The sequence below is a fragment of the Diplotaxodon limnothrissa genome, linkage group LG1, assembly GCF_057381915.1.
Source record: "Diplotaxodon limnothrissa isolate DT_005_m linkage group LG1, D_limnothrissa_male_GT1.1, whole genome shotgun sequence".
Taxonomy (NCBI): domain Eukaryota; kingdom Metazoa; phylum Chordata; class Actinopteri; order Cichliformes; family Cichlidae; genus Diplotaxodon; species Diplotaxodon limnothrissa.
Genome location: NC_140596.1, coordinates 42,139,999 through 42,153,190, shown reverse-complemented (window position 1 = coordinate 42,153,190; position 13,192 = coordinate 42,139,999). Strand labels below are relative to the sequence as shown.

General features: G+C 46.0%; 1 protein-coding gene across 1 annotated transcript; it reads right to left on the bottom strand.

The window, feature by feature from the left end:
• Positions 1–615: 615 nt before the first annotated feature.
• LOC146640254 (uncharacterized) lies at positions 616–3,096 on the bottom strand. Its single transcript, XM_085353041.1, has 2 exons — positions 1,517–3,096; positions 616–1,483 (listed from the first exon to the last, which is right to left on the bottom strand). Exons 1-2 carry the CDS (start codon positions 3,094–3,096, stop codon positions 616–618), a joined length of 2,448 nt encoding a protein of 815 aa, XP_085209167.1.
• Between the last annotated feature and the right edge of the window lie 10,096 nt (positions 3,097–13,192).

Here is a 13,192-nt window from a genome sequence, read left to right as displayed (position 1 = left end):
GCGTGCTGCCTTTCTGGACCACTCTTCCTCCTGCAGGGAAACCATAGAGGCAGCCGTCAACACTAACCCTCGGCGGGCATATACGAACAACACAGACATATGCTGACACACTAACTTGGTACGATAACTCAATGATCCCGCGCCGGTGGGAGCTCCAACACTCTCCTAAGTAGCTCCCCCGACGAGCCCTGATCACCAACAGGTGTGGCAGGAACTTCAGGTGTGGCCAGTCCTTCGCAGGGCCACACCTATCAGGCCTGCAGGTGGCTGTGCTCCATCCTCCAGCCACACCCGCAGACATACACACGTATACACCCACACCCTGCCTATACATACGAGTGGGACACAGACTAACACAGCATTGTGGAGAAAGCACACATCACCAAATAATAATAATACTAACAACAATAACAACAGTCAAAACTGGTCACGGACCCCCGAGTCCTCCAGAGCCGGGTCCGTGACAGTACCCCCCCTCAAAGGGTCGGCTCCCGACGACCCAAAAACACAAACCAAAAACAGCACAACCAACCCAGGGCGGGCGGCGGGAGGTCCAGGACGGAGGGCAGAACCAAAACAAGCAAAAACCCCCAAAGAAAACAACCCCCCCCATGGTCACAGTCCCAGAGTCCGACCGCGCATCCCGCAGCGGAGCAACAAAAAGAAAAAATGCCACAAAACAGTCTCAGGCGGCCCATCAACATAACAAAAGAGTTCAGGGGGCCTACCTCGAGTCCAATGGTGGCGACATTGCAGCTCCGGCGGGCAGCCACGGGTCCGGCAACAGCAGAAAAACGGTTCTGGGGGCCTGCCACTGCTCCAGTGGCGGCGGCACTGCTGCCCCTCCGGTGGCGAGCCCCGGGCCCAGTAGCGGCGGCGCTGCTCCCCAGGCGGCCCGCCCAGGATCCAGAGGCGGTAGCGGCGCTGCTGCTCCTCCGGCGGCCTGCCCCGGGTCCGAAGGCGGCGGCGCTGCTCCCCAGGCGGCCTGCCCGGGATCCAGTGACGGTAGCAGCGCTGCGGCTCCTCCGGCGGCCTGCCCCGGGTCCGACGGCGGCGGCGCTGCTCCCCAGGCGGCCTGCCACGGGTCCGGTGGCGGCGCTGCTCCTCCGATGAGCAACAGCGAGGTGTGGCACACGGTTCATGACGCGCTGGTCGCTGACGTGGATGCAGAGGACGTGGATGGCGTGGAGGCCGCGCCAGACGTGGAGGTCCCTCCGGTTCGTTGACCTCCGGCTCCGGCTGAGCGGGTCCCTCCTCGGCTGCTGGCAGCGAGAGCTCCACCTCGGCGGCTGGCAGCGAGAGCTCCCTCGGCTCGCCGAGCTCCTCCTCGGCTGGCAGCGCCGGTTGTTCCTTCCGCTCGCCGAGCTCCTCTGCTGGTGGTTCGCTGAGCTGCTCCTGCTCGCTGAGCTGCTCCGGCTCGGGCAGAGCGAGCTCCTGCTTGCTGAGCTGCTCCGGCTCGGGCAGAGCGAGCTCCTCCCGCTCGCTGAGCTCCGGCTCCCGCTCGCTGAGCTCCGGCTCCCGCTCGCTGAGCTCCGGCTCGGGAAGATCGAGCTCCTCCCGCTCGCTGGGCTCCTGCTCCGCCACGCTGAGCCGCTCCTCCGGCTCGCCGGGCTCCTGCTCCGGCTCGCAGGGCTCCTGCTCCGCCACGCTGAGCCGCTCCTCCGGCTCGCCGGGCTCCTGCTCCGGTTCGCAGGGCTCCACAGCTGGCGGTGCGGGCTCCTCCCGCTCCCCGAGCACCCTGAGCACCTCCGGCTGCGCTACAGCTACTGACGGTCGATCTGGAGGTGAAGATGGTGATGCGGTGTCTGCAGGTGGGGAAGGTGAAGATAGAGTAGGTGATGCAGATGGCGAAGCCGAGAGTGCTGCGGTCGCTGCAGTCTGATGGGACTCTGGTGGAGAAGTAGCTGCAGAGGGAGGAGGTGATGATGGTGCGGTCGCTGCTCCCGGTGGACTGGCCAACGATGCAGGGACAGACAGGTGAAATGATGGCAGAGGTGGTCCAGCAGGCATATCGACCTCCAACTGAGGATGAAGGTGAGAGGCTGACCGGACTGAAGACTCAGTCACCAGCTGGGCAGCAGACTCCGTTACTAGCTGGGCAGCGGACTGAGTTGAGGGTGATATGGCTATTATGAAGGGTGGAGAGGATGAGAATGTTACAGCTGGCTCAACAAATTCCAGGGGTCCAGAGGCGACTGAGGCCTCCAGTTCGGCCTCTGGGGAAGCCCTGGGGAGAACCTCTGTCTCCATATGGCCAGACTGAGCCAAAAAGTCATTTGGGTCTGTATGCTCGGAACTCCCCAGCTCCCAGCTTACAGTCTCAGAGGGAACATTTTCTGAGTCTTTGGAGGTACAGCAAACAGTTTCTATTTTCGTGTTTACAGGAAGGGAATTTATAACACCGGCAGAGTCCATTTTACTCACTGTGGCGTCCAGAGCCGCTGGTCCTGAGTCTTCGACCAGCACAGGAGTGAGTGTGGATGTGGTTGAACGCTGCTTGCGAGGACGCCTTCTCCTCCGTGAAGGCGGGGCCGTGTGCATGGAAATCCGCTGTTCATCTGTGTTTTGATTGTCAATGACAGGGTTTATTATTGAAACAATATAGTCTGGTTTACTCACTGCGGTAATGAGTGCTGTCGGTCCGTTGCCAGCTGACCGGGCTGAAACCGCAGGAGTAGGTTGAGGCGTAATGGAATGGCGGTGGAGAGTGCGGCATGCCTTCTGTAATGGCGGATCAAACGATTGTGCCGCGAGCATCGACGGGAAAGCCCTCCGCCGACGCGTGAAAAACCAAGCGGCTAGAGTCTCTAGGAGAGCAGCCGAACTGTCCGTGCTCGGGCCACCCAAGCCAAATAATTCAAAACTCGAGCTCTCCCTTAAACTAGTGATCAATTGCCTAAGTTTGTTAATGTCCAAAATGTTCATGGTGAGGGTAGTGGATGTGAGGTAATTGTCAAGGAACACTACCTGTAGGTGTCTCCTGTGTGGGTCTACAGCCTGGATTACGCTCCGGCAGTAATCCCATAGCTGCGCGAGCGATCTCTCCTCCGTGGCAACTCCTGAGTTTGCTGGGTCCATGGTGGTTGGCGGGATCATTCTGTCACGGTCTGGAGGGCAGACCGTGGGGATGTGGGGAAAGGAGGACCCAAAACGCAGACTCTGCGATGCAAACAGTGCTCTTTATTTACAGTGGAAAGCTGTAAACACAATAACTCCCCGTTGCTCCCTTGAACCCCGTGTGCGTGTTTCCCTCCGACGTCTGTGCTCGTGCTCGTGCTCCCCGCTGTTGTGTTTCCGCACACCCCGTGCGTGCTGCCTTTCTGGACCACTCTTCCTCCTGCAGGGAAACCATAGAGGCAGCCGTCAACACTAACCCTCGGCGGGCATATACGAACAACACAGACATATGCTGACACACTAACTTGGTACGATAACTCAATGATCCCGCGCCGGTGGGAGCTCCAACACTCTCCTAAGTAGCTCCCCCGACGAGCCCTGATCACCAACAGGTGTGGCAGGAACTTCAGGTGTGGCCAGTCCTTCGCAGGGCCACACCTATCAGGCCTGCAGGTGGCTGTGCTCCATCCTCCAGCCACACCCGCAGACATACACACGTATACACCCACACCCTGCCTATACATACGAGTGGGACACAGACTAACACAGCATTGTGGAGAAAGCACACATCACCAAATAATAATAATACTAACAACAATAACAACAGTCAAAACTGGTCACGGACCCCCGAGTCCTCCAGAGCCGGGTCCGTGACAATGATACAGAGTTTAGAAATTAAATGTTAAATGAACAATCCAGATTGAAAGTTTTCCAAATGTTGTCACTTGTTATTATATTTGATTGGCAGTGTAGATCTGAATTACTCAACTCAACTCAAGTCCTAATATGGGTCAGATGTCAGGTGAGTTGTGCTTTGACCCATATGGAACCTGACTCATGATCTTTGAGCTGTGCCCCGCCCACAACATATTCTAGTGCTGCAACTGTGTTACAGCAATGTTAATTACATTTTTTTGTACTAATGGGATTTTACCAAATTTTATCAAGAAATATATGGGACTATTAAAGGTAATTTGTTCTCTACATTTTTGTGTTTTAAACACTGAAATGTCGATTCTGCAGTTTCAGGAAAAAGGAGATGTTTAGAAACAGACGCTTCCCACATTGTATCTCAAAAACTGGGTAAATAGATGCTCAGCGAGGCATATTAGAGATATTTCTGAGGGTACTGAGAGAACCTATTTTCTTTACTGTTGTGTGAATTGTCGGTTCAAACATCCTCTTAGTCACAGCAGTAGTATTTTGTATTCATAAGACCCACCAGACGTTGGAAGACGAACTGAAAATGTTCCTCTATCTACAGGTCGTCCACACAGTGTGTGTCTGTGTGTATGATTTCCCTCCTAGGGTGAAGGGAATGATTGTGGCACAAAAAGTGCAGCATATATCTAACTATGCCATTTCCTGTCAAAGTACTAGCATTACAGTTGAAACATGCTGACGTTTAGCCCAGAAATACATACTGGTAGATCTAAATATATAATGGTGTCACTGTTTAATTCCACTGCAGATGGGAGGTAAAAAGCATATTATTTCTGTGTCTTTCTGTGGTTGATTTTAATTACCTTCTATTTTTCTGACGAAAGCATCTGCTTATTTAAAAGCCAATAGACGACCCGAAGATAATGCCTGGCTAATGACAACCTGCCGCGTACAGATTTTCATCAATAATCTGATGCAGTTAAATGGAAACCTGTACGTTTCAAGCTCATAATTCACTGTGATGTCAAATCGATGGCTCTAATGTATGCAGTCGGACATGGGTGGTTATGTGTGAAATTGAAAGTGTCTATCTGTCTTGAAACGAATTCAGGGATTGGCTATAATACTGCTATGTGTGAAAGCAGCGGCAACACTTGATGTCATCATAGCCCCAACTCAGGGCTCAAAAAGGAAGGAGGATGGAAGGAAGGATGTGTGATTGCAGTTATAACTGTCCATCTATCTTCTTCTGCTTATCTGGGGCCGGATCGTGGGTCGCTTAGGCATCAGTCTGGGCTTCATTGCTTAGGCAGCAGCCTGAGCAGAGAGGCCTAGACCTCCCTCTCCCCGACCACCTCCTCCACCTTATCCGGGGGAAAACCAAGCGCTACCAGGCCAGCCAAGAGATATGATCTCTTGAGCGTGTCCTGGGTCTGCCCCGGGGACTCATCCCAGTGGGACATGCCTGGAACACCCACGAGGCATTGTTGTCAGATGCCCGAAACACCTCAACTGGCTCCTTTTGATGTGGAGGAGAAGCAGCTCAACTTGGAGCCCCATCCAGATCACTGAACTCCTCACCATATTGCAGAAAGGCCAGCCACTCTACAGACAAAGCTTATTTCCACTGCTTGTATCCACAATCTCGTTCTTTCAGACACTACCCAAAGATCGTGATCATAGGTGAGGGTGTAGACGTAGAGCGACTGTTAAATTGAGACCTCTATTTTTTGCTCAGCTCTCTTTTTACCAAGATGGACCGGTACAGCGTCCAGATCACTGTATATGCAGCACCAACCCGTTGTCGATCTTCACGCAACATTGTAGAGGTGTATCATCCAAGACAGCCCTATAACATCCAAAGCCTTCAGTAATTCAGGGCAAACCTCATCCCCCCCCCCAGCGTCCCCGCCATAAAGGAGTATTTTTTAACTGCCTGGTGACCTCAACCCCAGTGATGGACGAGTTGTCCCCATCACACCCAGACTCTGCTTCCTCTATGGAAGATGTGTCAGTGGGATTAAGGAGGTCCATTTTTAAAGGAATAATTTTTTAAATGCAAAAACATATAAATAATGTCAAGTACAGTCAAAGTCAAATAAAATAAGATATATATTAGGGCTGGGCGATATGACCCAAAATTCATATCTTGATATTTTTTTAACTGGATGGCGATATACGATATATATCTCGATATATATATTTTTTTAAAGCCATAAAGTAAGAACAAAAGAGAGTTCATAGTCAAAGCTGTGTCCCAGATGTCACACAGGCACTTTTATTAACATACAGCATAGATGTACATGAAAAAAACTACTCAAAAATAAATTATGAGCATTTATTAAATAATAATGCTCCATAAATAAAAGAAAACTGTTGTTTTTGTGCTAAACAAAGAGCTCACCACTGTGCAGTCAGAATGTAAACTAAAAGACGCTGAGCGTAATAACAAAGATTTCACAGCTGCTCTGTTCCCAACTTGTACTGCGTGACTGACAGCCTGGAGTTTGAAATCCACTTCGTAACCACGTCTCTTAACAGGTGCCATTTATGGTCCTTATACACACACAATACGGTAATATTACGTTGAAGCACAGTACGTATCACTCCGCCAGGCTCAGCCGTAATGCTCCGACAATCCATCAAGCGCTGCAGCTCCGTAGCTGACCAAAGTCGTACTAAAACATTTTTTGACAGATTGCTGAGCGCCGTGTTCCACATAAAATCGGTTCGCGGTCATCAAGCACAACCAGAATTCATACAAAAGGCGCGCTATCAACTTTTGAGAGAATGAAAGGATTTTAGGCTGTGCAGCCCCTCTGGGCTGCATGGCGTTAGCGGCGTTAGCGGGGTTAGCTCGTTAGCGTGGTTAGCTTGTTAACATGTTGACGCCGTCCAGCCCCACGCACGGGGCGATGCGCAGTAACTCGTTAACGCAGATTTGCCGTGTCCATCTTGTCGCTGCCTGCAGGTGAAGCGATGGGGGAGGAGGGGGAGTTGTGTTCAGTGAAGGAGAGAGGCGAGGTCGAGTAACGCTGCGTAAAGACAAAAGTGGACGAAAGAGAGGCAAATTTGCGGCTCCACAAGTATAATTATAACGTAACATAGACTATATCGATATAAAGGATATTGTCACAGCTTATATCTCGTATAAAAATATATTGATATTTTTAAAAAACTCGATATATCGCCCAGCCCTAATATATATACAATCTAAAGTGAGGCATAAAAAATTACCTTTACTGTTCTTTATTTAGTCTTCTTGGAAGCACTTCTGACATTATAGGAGGCAAATTTTTGTGCTGTTTTAAAAGAACTTATGATGGTGTAGATGTTATTTAATATTAATTATAATTCAATGTCCAACCTAACAATCCTTAGGTCAGTGGCTTTAATGGCCCATTTATATTTTTATTGGCGTGTGAAATAAGTAGTGCTGTCAGCGTTAACGCATAAACTCGTTGAAACGGGCTAACAAGTTAACGCAGATGAATTGGAAAAATAAAAATAAAAAATTGATTCCACCACACAAGACTAATAATTAAATAAAACCAGATTAGCTATTTGTTAATATTTGCTACACTTTCTGCTACATTAAGCAAGATTTGTGTTCTATACACTTATAACCTTTAGGTTTATATGAGCGTATGTGAGGAGCGGGTGAAATCACTCAAATCCAAAGATTTTAATCACATCTGTTTTGATTGCAAGAATGTTAGATTTTGGAAATCTTGCTACTGGGTAAATTGATAAGTAATTGGGTGATTGGGAAAACCATTTGGGGATCCCAAAGCAAAAAATAACTCTACAGCTCCTTTTGACTCAAGAGCAAATGTGTGTGTTTCTTCACACTTCACACCATCACATGATTTTTCTCTCTTGTTCAGCCTGGTTGCGCTCAGATCTTACATGTTTTTGATGCAACACAGCTCCAGCTGACTGCCTTAACTATCTCACAGACTTCAGTCTATTACTCTCTGTTAGAAAATAGCCAGGTTACAACTTCATTCTTATTGTAAAACTTGCCTTGCTATTTGTCATGGATGTTTTTGGACTTACTATGTCCTTCTGGGCTAATTTGGATTTAATCTCTTATAATAAGAATACTCCCTAAATAACATATTCAGTGTCATATTTACTTAGCCTTTCGCAGTAATTTGTCAAACTACTTGAGGTAGTTGAACCATGGTTCTGTTGCACTCTTGTCTCTCTGTCTCTCACAGATAATTTCTTTCTCTGCTGTCACCTAAGAGTGCAGGGGATTACCAAACCAGACAGTCGATATTTGTAGGCGTGCACAGCTGCACCTCTGTGTGTGTGTATATGTGTGTGTGTGTGTGCGTGCGTGCGTGTGTGTGTGTGTGTACAATTGCATAACAGTAACCACACAAGTGTCCAGACACTAAATCTCAGGGTGGCTGGAGCTCAGGAGGTAGAGCAGGTTATCCACTGATTGGAAGGTTGGTGGTGAGCCCCGGCTGCTCCAGCATGCCAAAGTATCCTTGGGCAAGATAATGATCCCCAAATTGCTCTCTAATGCAGCCCATTAAATGTGTATAAATGTTATATAGAAGGCACTTTTCACAGTTCGATCTGTGACAGTTATAATGGGCTCTGATGTCGTTCTTTTTGTTGTAATCTGATGCAGTTTATCTGGTTAAATGGTGGAGGAAGATGTTTTAGTTTGTCCATAGGGGGATGGGGGATTGTCTCTGCTTGCCTTTATGTAAAAGTCACCATACAGCACTGAGTTCTAGTAAATGTGTGATGATTATTAAGCCCTTAAAACTGTACACAAATGATGATGAATTGTGGTTTCCCACTCTGACCTGTTTTACACAAACATGCTGACGATGGCTGTTTGAACAGAGGCTGATCTTCACACTGACTGGAATAACTGAACCTGCGATTTGTTCTTTGCCTGGGGAGAAATGCTTCACTTTGAGGACTGCCTGTTATGCGCTCACACATTTATCTTCTGCCTATTGTTTGCTGTACGCTGTCTGTTGTTTGCTCTGTAAATTGTGGCAGGATGCCAGAATACGTCCCAGAAGATGCTGAGTTGTTGCTGCTAGCACCTAAAACCAAGAATCTGTCAGCTGCTTTGCTATAAAAGGAAACTGGTCTGCTATTACTGTGTCATGTGTGGATCTGACCTAGTTGTTGTTATTTTTGTGATTTTTTTGCATCCATTTAAGTTTTATAACATGCACTGAAACAACCAAATGTTGGATTGGGGAATGTGCTCTGTATTTCATTCAGTCTTAAGCAGCGATTATACTTTCCACATCTGCAAGTCTGCTTGGGTCCCAGTGATGTAAATGGTGTCATCAGAAGTAGGGCTGAACGATATATCGCATTTGCGATAATATCGCGACATGATCAAGTGCAATTTTCTAACCGCAAAGGCTGCGATTATACTCTGGACATGTCCAAATTCATGGGCTGCATCCTCCTGAGGCCGCATTTGTAGACCGATTACGTCACAGCGACGCGCCGAAGGCTGTCCAAATTACTACCATATCCCAGAATTCATAGCGCGGCCCAGCCAAACTCCAGTTTCCAACAATGGCGGCCGCTACTAAGTTTTAAAATTACTCATACTAATCTTTCTGGGTCACAAAATAAACTTTTAAAATATTTTCAGGCGAGAAAGTAGTTGTGTAAACATCGAATATCTGCTCGGTTTATCAAGATATCCCATATTTGCAAAAGTGCTTCGACGTTTTCAGAGGCGTCTGCTACCCACCAGCTCGACAGCTAGCCGGGAGCTCGAGGGTTACTGATGCGGCCGAGAACGGCACAACTCCCGGCACATCATTTTCAGATCACCGCGGAGTTTCGCTGCTCGGGTTAAACGTAATATATAAGTCACTTAGACAACCTAAAAATGTTATTGTTGGGCTTTTTTCAGTGTTTTGTTTGTTCGTGAGTAAATCGGTTTGGCTGAGATTAAAGTTATTAGATTAGATAAAATAAAACTTTATTAATCCCCCGGGTGGGTTCCTCCTTGGTTTTCACACAGCTGACTAAACGTCAAACAGAAAACTTATTAAACAGAAGTATGAGACAGTCGAGAATTTACACCAGTGTCTGGTTATATTTTAGATAGCAAGAAGCAGACGGCCGAGTTTATTAAACTCCACCGAGACAGCGGTGACGCTAATCAGAACTAGACCGTCCAATTTCACGCCTTTAAATTTTAAAGGCGTGTTTGTGTGTGTGTTTATACAATTGCTATTATGTTTGCACTTTATGTGTAATGTTACTGACTGCAGAGATCAGTAAGATGTGTGTATTTTTTATTTATTAGTTTTATTTATTTAATATTATTTTTTAATTGAATGACTGTCTAGTAGTTCACAGATGTCGAAAAACTGAGTGTGGTAAAGCCACTGATTTTGTTTATGTATATTTCTGCAATCTGCACATTGTACTGACTTTCATTTTAATGTTTACACCAGGGTTCCTTGTCAGCACTTTATGCTCAGATGTTTGTAAGCTAAAAATAAACTATTGTGTATGTTCAAATATACTGTTGTGATTGAAGAAGTTAAATAAAAATGTCAGTCATCAATTCATGCATCACCTCATGTCATCATAACAGAGGTCTGTCTTCCAGGAAAGAACAGTTTAAAATTAATGTAATATAGTATTGGCCATACTATATGATGTATTGCTTGTCTTTGTTTAATAATACAGAAGACAAAGACCTTAAAAAATAATCGCATATCGCATCGCAATCGCAATATTGGGGCAAAAAATCGCAATTAGATTATTTTCCATAATCGTTCAGCCCTAATCAGAAGGTTAGTGCAAGGTTCCAAGTGGATATCCGGATGCCTGCCTGTTTTTTGTGACTGCACAGACTCGTTTTAAAGAATTTATAATGCACCAACTACACTTGCTCCTCATGCAGCAGATGTCAATATAACAGGATTGACTATCTGGCTGTTTGGTCTCCTGGTGTGCGTGTCTGTGTTCACAACAGAGTTTAATGTAGGCTTTACTGATAGTCACATAATTAAAAACACCAAGAGGTCAGTATTAATCACATCAATCATCTTGTAACTTGTCAAGGGAGTGGATACATTAGGCACCAAAGTGGGATTGCATGAAGTCATAGGTCTTCTCGGATGTTTTTGATAGGCTGTGGTTGGTACAACCAAAAGAGTTCAAAGGAAGGAGAACAAAATGGGATCAAAGACCTGGCTCCTTCAGAAGAGCTACCATCGCACAGAATCCACACACAGTGCATCATAGTTTTTTTAATATAGTGGCACTTAGCCTCTCATTAAATAAAGCTGTTACATCCTGTGAGGATGTGGGAGTGTGTGGACGTGGTGTTGTCCTCTCCTCCTCCTTCTTTCTTGCCCCTCCCCTTGTTTCTCTCTGCCCCTGCATTCTCCTTTAGGACACACCATCTGCCCTCGTTTATCACCAATTACCCTCCAGAGGTGATATAAGCTGGAGGAGAGCAGTGTGGGTGTGGGAGAGGCTTCTGGTGGATTTCCACTGTGCTGGTCAGGGTGTGCTTCTGGTCTAGGTGTGGAAAAGGCCTGCTGTGTGTGTGTGACCAGCCCCACCGTGCGTGGCTTGTTGTGAGTAACTCAACTGAGCAGTGGTTTTGCTTAAGTGACGGCGGCCTCCATTACTTGGTTTGGCCTTCCTGGTTATTGCTAATAGCAGCGTTGCTGTCTTTTTCTGTTGAATCCTTATAGTTGTTTTCTTAGCTGAAGCGGTCACCATCTCTTTGGGTTGGCCTGTCTAATTTATCATTAAAGCAGCGTTGCTGTCTCTTTCTGTTGTTACTGCTTATATGATTATTGGGTTAATTAATTCTAATAAAGATTTATTTTGTGTTAAACACCTCTGCCTGGCGTCCCTTTCATTTCGACCCGGATCCAACTGTTACTGTCCCCCACCCTCTTCGCCTAGCTTTCATGTGGGGACGTAACAAAGCAGATTGTTGTGCTTTCATGGATCCGTGTAAACTGTATGGGTGCAGCACAGGTAAATTGTGTTTAGTAACTGACTAATAAGAATTTCACTCACCAAAAGAAACTTCTTGGATGGTCAGTGCCACACACAAACCATAGTATTAGATAATCCATTACAAACGCTAAAGGCTCTAATAGTGCACAAACAGTAAATAGGTCACTTTTAATGACTTATAGTAGTAGATGAGGCTTAGCAAATGCTTTTTGGCTACAGATCCCTGTGTTAGGGCACCTGCCAGTTAATGCTGCCATGCACCTAACTTAATTATCCATGTATCATCTGAAACATTGGATTCCCAATATGTGTTCTTTTTATAATTTACGCAGACGGCTGCAGGTCTTTTCAAGAGTGCAGTTTTCTGATGATAGTGCACTGGTGTGTTTCCTTCAGAGTTCAGTCTGATCATGGTGGCGCCTTGTCTTCATTTACCAAATGGGGTGGTGATGCCTTTCTCAACCTTAATTTGGCTAAAACGAAATAATTACTTAGTGACTGATTTATGGTAAGCCAAAAGTCATTATGACACAATGAAAAATTCCTAGGCTTAGTATGGGGGTTGCTGTAGCTCAGGAGGTCATCTACTGATCAGAAGGTTGGTGGATTCAATCCCCATCGGAGCATGAATGTGTATGAAAGCACTTAAAGCATAGAAGAAAGTGCTTGTGTGAATGTGGCATGTTGTCTAAAGTGCTTTGAGTGCTCTGGCAGAGTAGAAAAGCGCTATGTAAGAATCAGTCCATTTAATTTATGGGAACAGTTTTTGAGTCAGTCAGTGGTTAAACAAGGACAACGAAGAATTTACTTGTTGCACAAGTGAAACTATTTAAGTGTTTCTAAAAAAATATATACATTTTAAACATTTGTTTATTCAAAGCGTTTCAACATTTTCTTTCATATGCTGGTTTAGTGCATTGTCTGAAGGATAGAAACAGTCCTAACAGCAGGTTAAAAGACCTTTTTATTACTTGTCAACCTGAACATGTTCTCTCAAGTGAATTTATTTCATTGCCTTCGGGTCATGTTACCATGCACCCTTTAGAAAAACAAAACACTACTAAATCCTTTCACACCATCTATTAAGGTGTTAAATGTCAGTAGTAGCACTTCGTTCTTATTTTCATTTTGGACTGTCAAACTAAATTGCCTATTGTGGCATAAATAGTTATTTTAATCTAATAAGTGCTCCGTATTAGTAAAGTCCACCCACCTACACCTCTGTGGGATCGAACTAGTACATGTCCAGTTTTAGATTTGCTCTAATCCTTTCAGTTCTATCACAAATTAATACCAAGTCGTATCATAATAAAGATCATTTAAAAACTGCCAAGTTCTAATGGTTTTCATTATCAACAGACCAGTTTGTCAAATTTCAAGGAGATCCTGCCATCCCATTACATGTAAATTATACATG

What these genes read in the sequence shown, in the direction of transcription:
- LOC146640254 (XM_085353041.1), bottom strand. Translation starts at nt 3,096, where the DNA reads ATGATCCCGCCAACCACCATGGACCCAGCAAACTCAGGAGTTGCCACG. An exon ending in CCGGAGCTCAGCGAGCGGGA is followed by an intron (nt 1,484 to 1,516) that starts GCCGGAGCTCAG and finishes GCCGGAGCTCAG; the next exon opens with CGAGCGGGAGGAGCTCGCTC.